Source organism: Sorex araneus, chromosome 3, assembly GCF_027595985.1.
Source record: "Sorex araneus isolate mSorAra2 chromosome 3, mSorAra2.pri, whole genome shotgun sequence".
Classification (NCBI taxonomy): Eukaryota; Metazoa; Chordata; class Mammalia; order Eulipotyphla; family Soricidae; genus Sorex; species Sorex araneus.
In genome coordinates this window covers 185,353,469-185,368,447 of record NC_073304.1, presented here as the reverse complement: position 1 = coordinate 185,368,447, position 14,979 = coordinate 185,353,469, and the positions used below count along the sequence as shown (strand labels likewise).

The 14,979-nt window shown below is 44.5% G+C and overlaps 1 protein-coding gene across 1 annotated transcript in view; it reads left to right on the top strand.

Annotated features, from left to right (window-relative positions):
* The window catches only part of DNAH2 (dynein axonemal heavy chain 2), a 168,838-nt gene that overhangs the window by 88,311 nt on the left and 65,548 nt on the right, over nucleotides 1-14,979 (top strand). The window contains exons 14-25 of the mRNA XM_004605194.2: nucleotides 2,241-2,387; nucleotides 3,894-4,050; nucleotides 4,560-4,799; nucleotides 5,085-5,273; nucleotides 5,434-5,581; nucleotides 6,506-6,698; nucleotides 8,556-8,756; nucleotides 8,842-8,998; nucleotides 9,741-9,915; nucleotides 10,300-10,463; nucleotides 12,207-12,368; nucleotides 12,470-12,573. Coding sequence (XP_004605251.2) covers nucleotides 2,241-2,387; nucleotides 3,894-4,050; nucleotides 4,560-4,799; nucleotides 5,085-5,273; nucleotides 5,434-5,581; nucleotides 6,506-6,698; nucleotides 8,556-8,756; nucleotides 8,842-8,998; nucleotides 9,741-9,915; nucleotides 10,300-10,463; nucleotides 12,207-12,368; nucleotides 12,470-12,573 — 2,037 coding nt within the window. The remainder of the gene's footprint in view (nucleotides 1-2,240; nucleotides 2,388-3,893; nucleotides 4,051-4,559; nucleotides 4,800-5,084; nucleotides 5,274-5,433; nucleotides 5,582-6,505; nucleotides 6,699-8,555; nucleotides 8,757-8,841; nucleotides 8,999-9,740; nucleotides 9,916-10,299; nucleotides 10,464-12,206; nucleotides 12,369-12,469; nucleotides 12,574-14,979) is intronic.

Sequence of the window (14,979 nt, the reverse complement as noted above, 5' to 3'; positions counted from 1 at the left end):
GGAAACTTTCTATTTCTTTCTTGATTTCCTCTTTGGTCTAATTATTGTTCATCAGTGTTTCATTCAGCTTCCAAGTGATGGAAGTTTTCCCCATCTTCTTTCTGTGATTAAATTTTACTTTCTTGGCATTGTGTCTTGAGAAAGTAGCTTGTACAGTTTATATACTTGTAAATTTACGTGGGTTTTTTTTTTTTGGCTTTTTGGGTCACACCCAGCGATGCTCAGGTTTTTGGATCACATCCAGCGATGCTCAGGGCTTACTCCTGGCTCTGTACTCAGGAATTACTCTTGGCAGTGCTTGGGGAACCATATGGGATGCCGGGGATTGAACCTGGGTCGGCTCCATGCAAGGCAAGCACTCTCCTCACTGTACTATTGCTCCAGGCCCAATTTATATGTATTTGTGTTGCGCCCTAATCTATCCTGAAGAATGTTCCAGGTGCATTAGAGAAGAGTGAGTATTCTTGTTTGGGGGTATATAGAGGCCTGTATATGTCCAGCAATCCCAGTTTCTTCACCTCCTCATTTAGGGCTCTTGTCTCTTTACTGACATTCTGTCCAGTTGATCTGTCTGGTGGGTAAAGTGGTGTGCTGAAGTCTCCCACTACTATTGTGTTTTTGTCAGTGTGTTCTTTAGATTTGTGAGCAGATGCTTTAAGAACTCTGCTGAGCCTTCATTTAGTGTGTAGATGTTGATAACAGTTTATCTCCATCTTTTGTTCCCTTGATTAGTAATAGTGTCCATAATTGTGTCTAATTACTTTCTTTGTATTGAATGGAATTTGTTCTGATAAAAGTATGGCTTTTTTTGTCCCAGTTTTTTATCTTCCACTGGCTTTCGTAATTGTTTCCTAAACTTTCACTCTAAGTCTGTATTTATCCTGTGAGTTTAGGTATATTTCCTGTAAGCAGTAAATGGATGGATTTTCTTTCCTGATCCATCTAGTTACTCTATATTTTTTTATAGGAGAGTTTATCTATTGACATTCAGAGAGATTATTGACGTAAAGGGCTGTGTTGACATTTGTATAAATTAAAGTATTCACACTTGTGTTTAAATCATCAACATGATTTTGATGTTCACAGTTTCTGTACCTCACCACCAGTGAAAGTTCCAGGATCATACCCTCTACCCTGTCCCTGTGTTACTTCTACTGTCTTTTTTGTTTGTTTGTGTTGGGGGCATACCTGGCAGTGCATAGAGCTTACTTCTGCCTTTTCACTCAGGGATCACTCCTGGCAGGGTTTGGGAATAATATGGAGTCTCTGGGATTGAACCCAGGGCAGCTGCATATAAGATACGTGATCTAGCTACTGTATTATCTCTCCAGTCCAGTCTTTTGTCTCTTTTATTGTTAAACAGCACTTGCCTGTAGAAATGACCCAAAATGTTTTGGAATTTCCACCTTAAATTTTTTCTTAACTTTTTCTGTTTGGGTCACACCTGACAGGACTTAGGAACTACCCTTTGCATGCCATGGGCCTACTTTTAGTTCCTGGCACTGGGAACACCATTGGGTGTAGCCCTAAGTAAAATAAAACAAATAGGCATAAAATAAAGATCTCTGCCATCATCACTCATTTGAAAGAAAAGAACATTGCCAAAAAGAAGTTCAGAAGTTTCTAATTTAGAAATTTTTCTATTGAATTTGTTGTCAAGATTTACGTTTTAGAATATGGGGAGCGGGGGCTGGAGCCATAGCACAGCAGGTAGGACATTTGCCTTGCACGCGGCTGACCCCGATTCGATTCCCAGCATCCCATATGGTCCCCTGAGCACTGCCAGGAGTGCAGAGCCAGGAGTAACCCCTGTGCATTGCTGGGTGTGACCCAAAAAGAAAAAAAAAGAATTTTGGGCGCAGGAGGGATAACTCAACGAGCTGAGCACGTGCTTCACATGTGAGGCCTGGGTTTCATTCCCAGCCCCGTGTGGTCCCCACAGCACTGCTAGAGCTATCCCTGAGTACAGAGCACAGATGGAGAGATGGTTTGTGGTCAGATCATTTGTGGCTTCATTTTTGGATTGTTCCAGAAGTATGTGTTCTTGTCTCTGAATGATGGGCAAAATCTTCTGACAAAAGGCTGTAGTGTGGGTCTGTTATCATGATCTGAGATTCTCACTCATTTTTTGGTAGTTATCCAGGGGCTGAGTCCGGCTCTTCACTTTCCCCCTAGAAATCTCAATGTGACAGAGACAAGATGGAGTCTGTGAGACTCAGGTGCTTTGCCTTGTCCCCAAGGTCCCTACTGATTCTTTTTGTGGAAATTGACTACTGGGAGCGGCTGCTGTTCGAGACACCCCATTATGTGGTGAATGTAGCTGAACGTGCTGAGGATCTGCGAATTCTTCGTGAAAATCTGCTACTTGTTGCCAGAGACTATAACAGGTAGGACCTCTTCCTCACTACAGTTTTTCAGATATTTAATATTTCTTCTTTATCACATCTGTTCATGATGTTGTCTATTTTCTACATGTACATTTTTATGTTTTACCCATCTCAAACCTGGCAGAGCCTGGCAAGCTACCCAAGGTGTATTCAATATGCCAAAAACAGTAACAACAAGTCTTACAATGGAGATGTTACTGGTGCCCGCTTGAGCAAATCGATGAACAAGATAGTGCTGCAGTGCTACCCATCTCAAAAAAAAAAAAGTTTCTTTTTTATGACACTGATTATTTCAGTATCTTGTGGTCTTTTTTTTTTTTTTGAGGGGGTGTGGGTTTGGGCCACACTGAATGGTGCTCAGGGCTTACTCCTGGCTCTGCATTCAGTGGTCACACCTGTAGGCTTAGGGGACATATGGGGTGCCAGGAATTGAGTCTATATCAGATATCTACAAGGCAAAATCTTACCTACTGTACAATTTCTCTGGCCCATTATTTCTGTCTCTTTTGTCTTCCAGCTTTAGGGTCAAGAGAAAAAAAAAACTAGCCAGTGCCCCTCTCACACACAGCACTTGGGTATATATTGTAGGCCTCGGCTACCTCCCTAAGAATGAGATAGGTTGTCATTAGGATTGTGAGTATAGTAGATTCATTGATACAGAGTCCCTTATCTTTAGCCCTGTGGCACTTGTCTCTGGAGTAGGTTTTGTTCTGGTTGGATGCCTTCCTCAGCCCAGTTAGAACTGGAGTAGAACCAGCAGTCTAAAATAGTAGCTATAGTAGCCACTAGGTGCACATGGTTATTTCTATTTAAACTAAAATTAAATTCACTGTATCACTGTCATCCCATTGTTCGTCGATTTACTTGAGTGGGCACCAGTAACATCTCTATTATACTCAGCCCTGAGATCTTAGCAGCCTCTCCTTACTCTTCTTCCCCAACAATTAGAGGCTTTTTTCAGGGTCAGGGAGTTGAGACCTATTGTTACTGTTTTTGGCATATCGAATACGCCATGGGTAGCTTGCCAGGCTCTGCCGTGTGGGCAAAATTAAATTAAAGTAATAAAAAATTCAATTATTGTTTCACAAGCCATATTTCAAGTGTCTCAATGCAGCCTGTGCTAGTTATTGACTACTAATTGTACAGCAAAAACTATAGAACACTTCAGGCCTGAGATCACTCACTGGTCCATGTAGAATACACAATGCTTTGTATTCAGGAGAGCAGGGTTCTAGCCCTGGCGCTGCGTAGTCTCCTGACTGTCAGGAATGATCCCCAAGCACAGTGCTCGGGCAGTCCCTGAGCACTGTCAGGTGTGGCTCCCCCAAACCAAACCCAGTCAAACCCAGAAACAAACAGTAGCATGTTTCCATACTACAGTTATGCTAGCAGGAACTAGACTGAAGTCATGAACTTACAGAGCTCTCCATGAACTTTCCTCTCATGGAGGAGACCTGAGAGTCTATCCCAACCAGCCACCAGCTGCCTGTCTTCTCTTCTGTTCAGGATTATTGCTATGCTGTCTCCAGATGAGCAGGCCCTATTCAAAGAGCGCATTCGGTTCCTGGATAAGAAGATCCACCCTGGACTCAAGAAATTAAATTGGTCCTTGAAGGGAGCCAGTGCTTTCTTTATCACAGAGTGCCGCATCCATGCCAACAAGGTGGGCCTCAACCCAAAAGACTGGTACATGGTTATAACCGAAATACCTGAGACTTGGGTAGTCTTGGGTTGTGCTAGACAGATTGGGGGAGTGGTTAGAAAGAAAGGTCATGTTCTTGGGAAAGCACCTGTTTTGGGCTTTGTTTTGAGCCACACCCAGTGGTAGTCAGGACTTATTCCTGGCTCTGAGCTCAGGGAGGGCTGATAAAGAACCCACTAGGGCCATGTGGTTATTTTTATTTTAATTAAACTGAAATTAAATTGATAAAAATTTGATTATTTGTTTTCACAAATCTGGTGGGTTTTGAGGGACCATCTGGACTGGTGGGGATTGAACCCAGGTTGGCTATGTGCAAGACAAGTGCCCGACCCATTGTAATTTTGCTCAAGCCCCAGGGGGAAGCACTTGAAAAAATGTCAACATAAAAAAGGAGAGGTGGGAAAGTAGAACTAGGTGTAGAGGGTCTCTTCCTAACCTGAAACTTCCCCATGGGTGGTGTCTGACTCCAGGTACAAGCGATTGTGAATGAATTCAAGGCATCCACTCTGACCATTGGCTGGCGAGCCCAGGAGATATCAGAGACACTGCTGGTACGCATTAGTGGCAAAAGGGTATACAGGGACCTGGAATTTGAGGAGGACCAGAAAGAACATCGGGCCACTGTGCAGAAAAAATTGATAAACCTGCATCAAGAGGTGGTGGCCATCATGTCCAACACCTACGAAGTCTTCAAGAATGATGGCTCTGAGGTAGGGATACTGAGACAGGACTTTGTGGAATGGAAGTCCCCAGTGCCCCAGCCTCATTAGACCATTCTCTTGGTCTCCCCCCATACCCCAAGTGAGTGCTGCTAATTTTGCCCTCTTTCTTCTCTAGTCTTGAATTCACTTTAGTATCTCAGACCATCTTCTGTTAGGACTCAGCATCTAGCCTTTTATTTAAACCTACTTGTTCCCTTACCCATGGATGGTTCTCATTTTTAAGACCCACTGGTTTTCCCTGGGGGGAACCCCTTTTTCTTCTCTTCCCACCAGATTCAGCAACAGTGGATGCTGTACATGATTCGGTTGGATCACATGATGGAGGATGCCCTGCGTCTGAATGTGAAGTGTTCATTACAAGAACTTTCCAAGGCTATTAATGGGGATGGAAAGACCACTCCAAATCCACTCTTCCGAGTCCTTGTCATTTTGAAGACTGACCTGCAGGGAGGAGTGGCACAGGTGGGGGCCACTGTTCTCCCAACAGCCAAAAACTCACACTGTATTTGCCCAGTTTCTCTCAACACTTGGCCTTTGGTCTTGACTTGATCTTTTTGTCTCTAATCTGGACTTGTCTCTTCCATGAATTGTGTTAAGCTCCTCTCTATTATGTTTCCCACAGGTAGAATTTTCACCTACTCTGCAGACTTTGGCAAATGTGGTCAATGACATTGGCAGTCACTTATTCACCACCATCTCTGTCTTCCAACACCTCCCTGAAATTCTTGTCAAGCGCAAGTTTCTTCGTGACCCCATCTATGTCATTGTGGGTGAGTAGGTGATGGTGTGGGTACCAGGTGTAAGTGTATCAGAACCTTAGGAACAGGTGGAGGTAAGGAAAGAGACCAGAACTGTTTCTAGACACTTTGGGCCAGTCATATCTCAGACAAGTGAAAACCTAAGTTAGGGCCAGATTGGTAAAAGAAGCAAAGGGATCAAGATAGGGGTCAAGATTAAGTGAGTAGGAACCAGTGAGGTAGCTCAGTGGACTGAGCATATGCTTTACATTCACTGGGATCTTGTGGTTTGGGTTTTGGAGGATTTATTTTTGTGGGGTGGAGGACAATCTGGTGGTGTTCAGGACTCACTTCTCACTCTGCATTCAGTGATCACTCCTGCGAGGTTCTATCCCCAGCACCACATATGGTCCCTTAAACACTGCCAGGAGTAATTCAAAATACAGAATTCTGAGTAGTTCCTGAGTAGTACCAGGTGTAAACTCTTTCCCTCAAAAAGGAAAGGAGTTGGGATTTGAAATGAGAGATTAAGGAAGACAATTTTGGTGCTGGGATTGGGCTATAAAGATAGGGGGCCAGAGTGACAATACAGCACATAGGGTGCCTTGCTGATTCTGTGGCAGATTCTGGTTCAATCCTCAGGATCCTGTACGGTCTCCTGAACCTGACAGGAGTTATCTCTGAGTGCAGAGCCAGGAGTGAGCCCCCAGTACCAATGGGTAGGACCCTCAAAAAATCCTTCCAAAAATAAACCACCAAAATATCAATGGGTGAGAGAAACCTATGGATTATCATTATATTTTCCCTGCCTTCACCTTCATTTTCTAAGGCACGTTCTCCAGCCCTGACTCTCTGGAGAAGTGATACTGAGCAGAGGAACAGGGTGGTAGCCAGGGACTAGGCTGAGACTTGAGTTGGGATGGGAGTTAGTGAGAAATGTTTTGCTGGATCTTAAAGAGCGAGATGAGGAAATCAAGAAGATCCAGGCCCAAATCAGCAGTGGGATGGCGAACAATGCAAACCTGCTGCAGAGCTACCTCAAGACCTGGGATATGTATCGGGAAATCTGGGAGATCAACAAGGACTCTTTCATTCGTCGCTACCAGCGCCTCAATCCCCCTGTATCTTCTTTTGATGCTGACATTGCTCGGTAAGGAGTGAAAGTAGACATGATATTCTGCCTCTGAGGGGTGTAGAATGCGGACATTCAGTTTAGAGATCTGAGAAAGAGATTAGGCATATGGGTTGAAGCAGAGATCTGTGTGTTCAGCTATAGGATCAGAACAGCACACAGAGCATTGAACCTTTATTTTGCAAGAACAGAGATCAGATAAAAGTTGAAAATGTAGGGGTAAAGCCATTTTGGTGGAGGGACCCATAGGGTTCTATAAAGAAGAAATGCTGGGAGACTGAAAGATGAGAGAAACAAACACTTTGGAAAAAACAGAGTGGAGTTAAAGAGAAGATTCTTCAATTCAGGTTTGAGCACTCATCTCTTTGTCCTCATCCTTTCATTCATTCATTCATTCATTCATTCAATAAATACCACTGTCTTATGGATAGTAAGGAATAAAGAAATAATCACGTGCTTTCTTTCTGAGAATAGTAGTAGGGAAGGAAGACAAAAAAATATTAAAAAAGCAATGGGCATGGGGTCTTGAGGAAGATCAAAATCTTAGCTCTTCCACTAACTGACTACATAATCTCAGACAATTAATATTCTCTCTGAAGCTGGTGCTACAATTCCTATCTTACAAGGTTGTGAGATACAGGTGAAAGCATTTTAGAAACTCAAAAATGCTGTACTAGTATACTCAGTGTACACATTCTTAGTGTACTTAATGTTACACAAACTCAATGTGATATGAAAACATGACCTTGAATAGCATTCCTTTGATCAATGTTTTATTTATCTTATTTTGGTTTTGTTTCTAGACCACACCTGGTAACTTGTGTTCAGGGAGTGAGTTCCAGTGAGTTGTTCGGCAGTTACTCCTGGCAATGCTGAGGATTGAACCCAGGCCTTCTGCATGCAAAGCTTGTGCTCTATCCCACTGAGCTATTACTCCATCCCTTTCAATATTGTTTTATTATAATATTGATGAGGAATGAGAAGGAGCACATGCTTTGCACTTTTGAGAAGTCTTGAGTTCAGTCCCTAGTACTGCAAACAAACAAAGCCCTCAAATAAAGAAAACAACCATATCTATTATGGTGTTGATGAGAAAAAACTACCCTGACCAACATTGAAAAAAACAATGATTTTTGAAGGCGTGCTTTTATTGTTTTGCAAGTTTTTGCAGTTTCTAAAAACTATAAACAATGTTTGGAGAGAACTTACTGTCCATTATTAGGACAGACAAGATGGCAGGCATTCAATGGAAGGAAAGGGTCTCTAAGGAAAGGGCTTTAGGAGAGGCGTCATGAAGGAAGGGATTTTGGGTTTGGGTTTTGTGGACGGGATAGGATTTCCCCAGGCAGAGTTGAGCAGTGAGAGGGTGTTCCAGGGAACAGTCATATCTTAAGGAAAGACCTAAGGATGGGAATGCATGAATATGCTTACAAGCAGTAGTCTAGAACCCCAGCAGAGAAGAAAGCAGGCAAAGAAATTAGTTGCAGCTGCCAGTTTTATTCTTACACAGAGAATTTCTGGTGAGGTGGGTCATTAGTTACAGATGGAGAAACTAAGGCATAAACAAGTTAAATGACCGACCATAGGTCCAGAGCTAGTAAGCAGCAGTGTGAACTCAACCTACATCTTTGCAACTCTCAAGTCCTAAATACAGATAGCGGAGTCTGACAGGTGTAGTGTTGGCAGTGCTAGGAAAATGACAGGGTCACTGCTGTGTGGGCCTGGGATAGATTGACACAGGAGACCCCTTGGAGCAAAAGAATGTGGTAGGGGTGCTGCACAGGTTTGGGGTGACCAAAGAGGACTGGAACTGGTATCGGGGTGGTTGCATGTCCACCAAGGAAAAACATCCTAGTGGAGACCGGTTCTTTCCAGCTACACAGAGGTTGCCAACAATGTGCAGAAAGAGGAGACGGTCCTCAACGTCCAGTTTGTGATGCTGGACTGCTCACACCTCAAGTTCTCACTGGTGCAGCACTGCAACGAGTGGCAGAACAAGTTCACGACTCTGCTCAAGGAGATGGCTGCCAGGCGCCTCCTGGAGCTGCACACCTATCTCAAGGAGAACGCAGAGAAGTATGGACTCAGGGCGCCCCGGATATACTGGGGGAGGGCGGCCCTGCCCTTTCCACTCACCGACACTTTCTCTGCCTGTCCCCAGAATCAGCCACCCTCCCCAGTCCCTGGAGGAGCTGGGCGGCAGTCTGCAGCTCATGGACACCCTGCAGCATGACCTGCCTAACCTGGAGGCCCAGATCCCTCCCATTCACGAGCAATTCGCCATTCTAGAAAAGTATGAAGTGATAGTTCCAGACAGTGTGAGTTTCAGTGGCATCCAGTCCATGTGAACGGGGCCCATAGCAGCAGCAGACTGTGGGTTGACTCCCTACTGTGCTGACTCCTAAGTTATCAGGAGGGGGAGCAGAGAAGTAAGAAGACAGGAAGATTCAGGATTCCAGAGTTTTGGGCCGGAATGATGGTATAGCGGGTAGGGTGTTTGCCTTGCACGCGGCTGACCCAGGTTTGATCCCCATCATCCCTTATGCTTTCCCAAGCACCGCCAGGAGTGATTCCTGAGTGCAGAGTCAGGAGTAAACCCTTAGCATCACCGGGTATGACCCGAAAAGCGAAAAAAAAAAAAAAAGATTCCAGCGCTTCAGGCTGGGGCAGGGCGGTAACCCAGCTTGTGTGAGGCCCTGGGTTTCATGCTTAGCACTGAAAATAAATTTTAAAATAAATAAATAAATTCAAGAGCCAAAGCCCACTCTGATTCCTTTATGTTTCATGTCACGGAGGATAAGGAGTTCTAAAAAGTATTAAAGAGAAGACCAGGGCTGGAGCAATAGTACAGTGGGTAGGGCATTTGCCTTGCACACTGCCAACCCAGGTTTGATTCCCAGTATCCCATATGGTTCCCCGAGCACCGCCAGGCATAATTCCTGAGTACGTGAGCCAGAAGTAACCCCTGTGCATAGCCGGATGTGACCCAAAAATCGGGAAAAAAAAAGAGAAGACCAGATCTTTTGCTCATGGCTCATCCCGTCTCTCTGATGTCACTAGGTGCTAGACATGCTGGAAAGTCTCAACGGAGCGTGGCTTGTCTTCCAACAAACTCTGCTGGACAGTGAACAGATGCTGAAGAAACACAAGGAGAAATTCAAGACAGGCCTTATTCACTCAGCTGAAGATTTCAAGAGGAAAGCCCATAATCTTCTGGAAGAATTTGAATTCAAAGGTGCTCCTGTCTTCTCTCTCCGCTTCTTTCCCACCCCAAGTCTCCTATCTTTGCTTTAAGCCGTCTGTCGTGGGAAAAAGGAACGTGCTGCAGGTGAGAGCCTGGCTCACTGCGCTGGTCCCTGCTCTGGCCTGTTCGATTGCAAGGCAGCAGCTCAGCGTCCCATCTTTGAGTTTTAGTGTATCCTGTGTCCCACCTGATTCCTGCACTTTGTATACTTATTGCTAAGGTTAACTATCATCCTTTCAACACATTACCTCTTATTTCCCTCTCTCTATCATGTGAGATGTGTGAGACGTGAGATTTACCCACAGAGTCACGATAATCCTTGCAGGGGAACTTGGCTGTGGTGAGAAGCTGAGTTCCATCTGGAACTTTCCACAGGTCCCTTCACCAGTGGCGTGGGATATCAGACTGCTCTAGAACAGATCTCCCAAATGCGTGCCATGCTGAATGCCATGAGGGAAGAAGAAAACAGTCTTCGTTCCAACTTGGGCATCTTCAAAATTGAGCAGCCGGTCTCCAAGGACCTACAGCACCTGGAAAAGGTGCCGTGCGGAGCTGGGCCCTGGTGGTAATAATGAGAAGGTTTGGGCTTGGAGACTGGATCCTAAGGGCCTGGACAAACAGCTGGGACCAAGAAGATAAATACATGAGGATTTTTACCTTTTTAAAATACTGAGGTTGGGGCTGGAATGATAGTACAGTGGGTAGGGCGTTTGCCTTGCACGCAGCCGAACTGGGTTCGATTCCCAGCATCCCATATGGTCCCCTGAGCATGGCCAGGAGTAGTACCTGAGTGTAGAGCCAGGAGTAACCCCTGTGCATCGCCGGGTGTGACCCAAAAACCAAAAGAAAAACAAAAAACTGAGGTTGGGGCTGGAGTGATAGTACAGCAGGTAGGGCGTTTGCCTTGCATGTGGTTGACCCAGGTTCGATCCCATATGGTCCCCTGAGCACTGCCAGGAGTAATTCCTGAGTGCAAAGCCAGGAGTAACCCCTGTGCATCGCCGGGTGTAACCCAAAAAGCAAAGAAAATAAATAAATATTGAGGTAAAAGTCAGTTAACAAAATTACCTTCCCTGCCCCTTTTGAGACACACCCAGCAGTGCTCAGGGCTTACTTAGTTCTCCTGGCTTTGTGCTCAGATGTGCTCATCACTTCTGTGGGCATGAGGGACCATATGGGATGTCAGGGATAGTAAGTACCTTGCCTGCTGTGCTATCTCTTCATCTCTAATAAGATAGCCATCTTAAGGAGAACACCTCTGGCACAATTGGATAGCATTGTACAACCAAAACTTTTAGTTTTAAAACATTTTCATCATTTCCCCCCATCCCCAAATATGTCTGCTTTAGTGATCACTTCCTTATCCCCACTCCCCCTTTACCTTCACCAACTCCTGGAAACTACCGGAAAAGAAACTTTCTTATGACATGGGTTTGCCTATTCTGGGTAGCTCATATGAAAAATGGAACCATATAACTTGTCTTTTTGTATCAAAGTTCTTGCACTTTGCATAGTCTTCTCAGGATCCATCCATGTCTGCCACTTGCACCAGCCCTTTTAGGGTTGAATAGTTTTCCCTGCATGTTCCAGATCATATTTTGTTTATATGTTAACCTGATGAGAGACATTTGGATTGTTTTCACATTTTGGCTATATGGAGTATGCTGCTATGATTATGTATGTCCTTATATTTGAATGAGTCCCTAGAGCCAGTTCTTGTGAATATGTGTGCATACTTACAGTTTCCTGGGTCATATGATAACTGTTTAACCTGCTTTGGGGTCACACTAGCCATGTTCAGGAATAGTTCCTAGCATAGTACTTAGGTGGCGCCTGGCAGTGCTTGAGGGATGATGTTACTCAAACTGGAAATTGAGCTCAGGACTCACACAAGCAAAGTGTCACTCCCCATCTTTTGTTTAACCATTTTTCACAGCAGCTGCATTTTAAACTCCTACTAGCAATATCCGAGGGGTTCTATTTCTCCACATCCTTGCCAATACTGAGCCACCACCTCCCCATTTTTTTCTGTTCTCGCTGCCCTTTAGGGTTTGAAGTGATAGCTAATTGTGGTTTTGATTTGACTAATGACTACTGAAATTAAAAATCTTTCATGTGTTTATTACTTGAGAAGCTCTTAAGATAATAGAGTCAAGCAAGAAAATGAACTAAGAAGACAACTCTAGCCTGGATGGAAAAGTGTCCCAGAATAAGAGCTGCAAAGAACTTGAGTGTCTGGGAGGGAAAGAGTTTCTTCCCTTTCCTTCTCCTCTTCCATGCAGGATCTGGATGCACTGCAGCAAATCTGGGAGATCACACGGGACTGGGAAGAGAACTGGAACCAGTGGAAGACGGGTCAGTTCCTGACCTTGCAAACAGAAGCCATGGAGTCCACAGCCCATGGGCTGTTCCGGCGCCTCACAAGACTAGCCAAAGAGTTTAAGGTGTGTGGAGAAAGGCTGGGGAGGGAGAAGACAAGTCGGCTGAGAAAGGGGGATAGTGGAGGAAGGAGCTTGGTTTTCTGATGCCTCCTACTTTTGCTCAGGATCGAAGCTGGGAAATTATTGAAACCACTCGCTCAAAAATAGAGCAGTTCAAGAGGACCATGCCTCTCATCTCTGACCTGCGAAACCCTGCGCTAAGAGAGAGGTGAGGCTGCGCTTTTATTCCTGGGGATGACCCTGGCTTGGTCCTTTCAGTGATCCAACCCTGGTGGAATGACTTTCAGTCCCCCTTCTGGCCACAAACATGTATTCTGAAGATGACGCGTGTGTCCTTCACTGGAGCCTGCCTCTGTCTCCCGCTCATGTTCACTGTCCTGGCTTCTGTCTCCTCCCCCTGTGCTTCCTTTCTGGGCTCTCTCTGGCCCCTCTCTCTCTTTTTTTCCCCATTTGGTTTTGGGCCACACCCAGTGATGCTCAGGGGTAACTCCTAGCTCTGTGTTCAGGAATCACTTATGGCAGTGCATGGGGGACATGTAAGATGCCGGGGCTCGAACCCCGGTCGTCCATGTGCAAGGCAAGTGCTCTACCGTCTGTACTATCTCTCCAGCTCCAGGCCCCTCTCTTTTTAGTTTATCTGTCATAGCCTAGATTTATGTCTTCTCTCATACAAAATACTTTTGTATGAAAAAAAGTTTCTTTTTTTTTAAGAAGGTTTCTCCTGCTCCAGAGTTACAAATGTTTTCACTCATCAAGTACTTCAAAATTTTGTTTTTCAAGTTTCACCCTTTTAATGCAATTGGAATTTACTGCATGGTATGGGAGATCTTTGAAACCATTTAAAATAGGGTACATTTTTATGAATGGTGTTTTGGTGATTATTTATAATGAGAAAAATAATTTTCTTTTTTTCTCAGTGCCTGTGGTATACAAAGACTTGGGCAACTCTTCACCATTAAGTATTATGTAATTAAGAGTAATCTTGGGGCCGGAGTGATAGCACAGCGGGTAGGGCGTTTGCCTTGCACGTGGCCAGCCCGGGTTCAATCCCCGGCATCCCATATGGTCTCCCAAGCATGCCAGGAGTAATTCCTGACTGCAAAGTCAGGAGTAACCCCTGAGCATCGCTGGGTGTGACCGAAAAAAGCAAAAAAAAAAAAAAAGAGTAATCTAACAACTTAATTTTTCTAAGTTATATATCTAAGCCTCATTTAATCGTAATGTATATATATAAAATAATGACTATTATATACATATATATGTATCTTAACAAGAATTCCTCATTTATTGAGTGGCCATAAGAATTCATTAAACTCTCTCTCTTTTTTTTTTTGCTTTTGGGTCACAGCCAGCAATGCTCAGGGGTTACTCCTGGCTCTGCACTCAGGAATCACTCCTGGTGGGCTTGGAGGATCATATGGGATGCTGGGAATTGAACCCGGGTCAGCAGCATGCAAGGCAAACGCCCTACTCACTGTGCTATCGCTCCAGCCCCCATTGAGCTCTTAGGTGAAGCATTTAGCCTGGTGCACAATGAATCTATCACAAACCCGCTCTTCAGAAAATCAACTTATCAGTATTTCCTACAATGCCTAGGATTTCATCTTAGAGATTTTTTTTTTTTGAGGGGGATAGTGGGCCTCCGAAGTGGTGCTCAGGGAGTGCTGTGGGGACACTGCATTCTTGGCCAGCTGGACTGGTAGTTTTTGCCAGGACCTAAGGACACTGTGCAATTTGGGCCACATGGTACTTGTGGGCTTCCAGAATGGGTCATATGGTGCTGATGATTAAATCAAGCATGTGCCCCTGAGCCCTGTGCTATCTCCTTACCCCTGAATTTTAGAGCCTTTTTAGTAAGTATGTGTTGAATTGTGAATTGGTAAATATGTGGAACTGGAATATCCAGAGGATGAATAATACTTTCCAGTAGATTCTGGCCTTCCAGCCTCTAGACACTTGGCAATTTTTTTTAGTTTACAAATTTTAATTAGTAGGATTTAAAAAAAAATTAATTTTATTGAATCACTGTGAGAGTTACAAGCTTTTATGTTTGGGTTACAATCTCACAATGATCAAACACCCATCCCTCCACCAGTGCACATTCCCCACCACCAATATCCCAGGTATACCCCCCCTTTCCCACCCTCCCCCTGCCTCTAAGGCAGACAATATTCCCCATACTCTCTACTTTTGGGCATTATAGCTTGCAACACTGACATTGAGAAGTCATCATGTTTGGTCCATTATCTACTTTCGGCGTGCATCTCCCATCCTAACTGGTTCCTCCAGCCATCATTTTTTTAGTGATCCCTTCTCTATTCCATCTGCCTTCTCCCCTCCGCTCATGAAGCAGGCTTCCAGCTATGGGGCAATCCCCCTGGCCCTTGTATCTACCGTCCTTAGGTGTCAGCCTCATGTGATGCTACCCTACACTCCACAAATGAGTGCAGTCCCTCTATGTCTGTCCCTCTCTTTCTGACTCATTTCACTTAGCACGATACTCTCCATGTTTATCCATTTATAAGCAAATTTCATGACTTCATCTCTCCTAACAGCTGCATAGTATTCCATTGTGTAGATGTACCAAAGTTTCTTTAACCAGTCATCTGTTTTA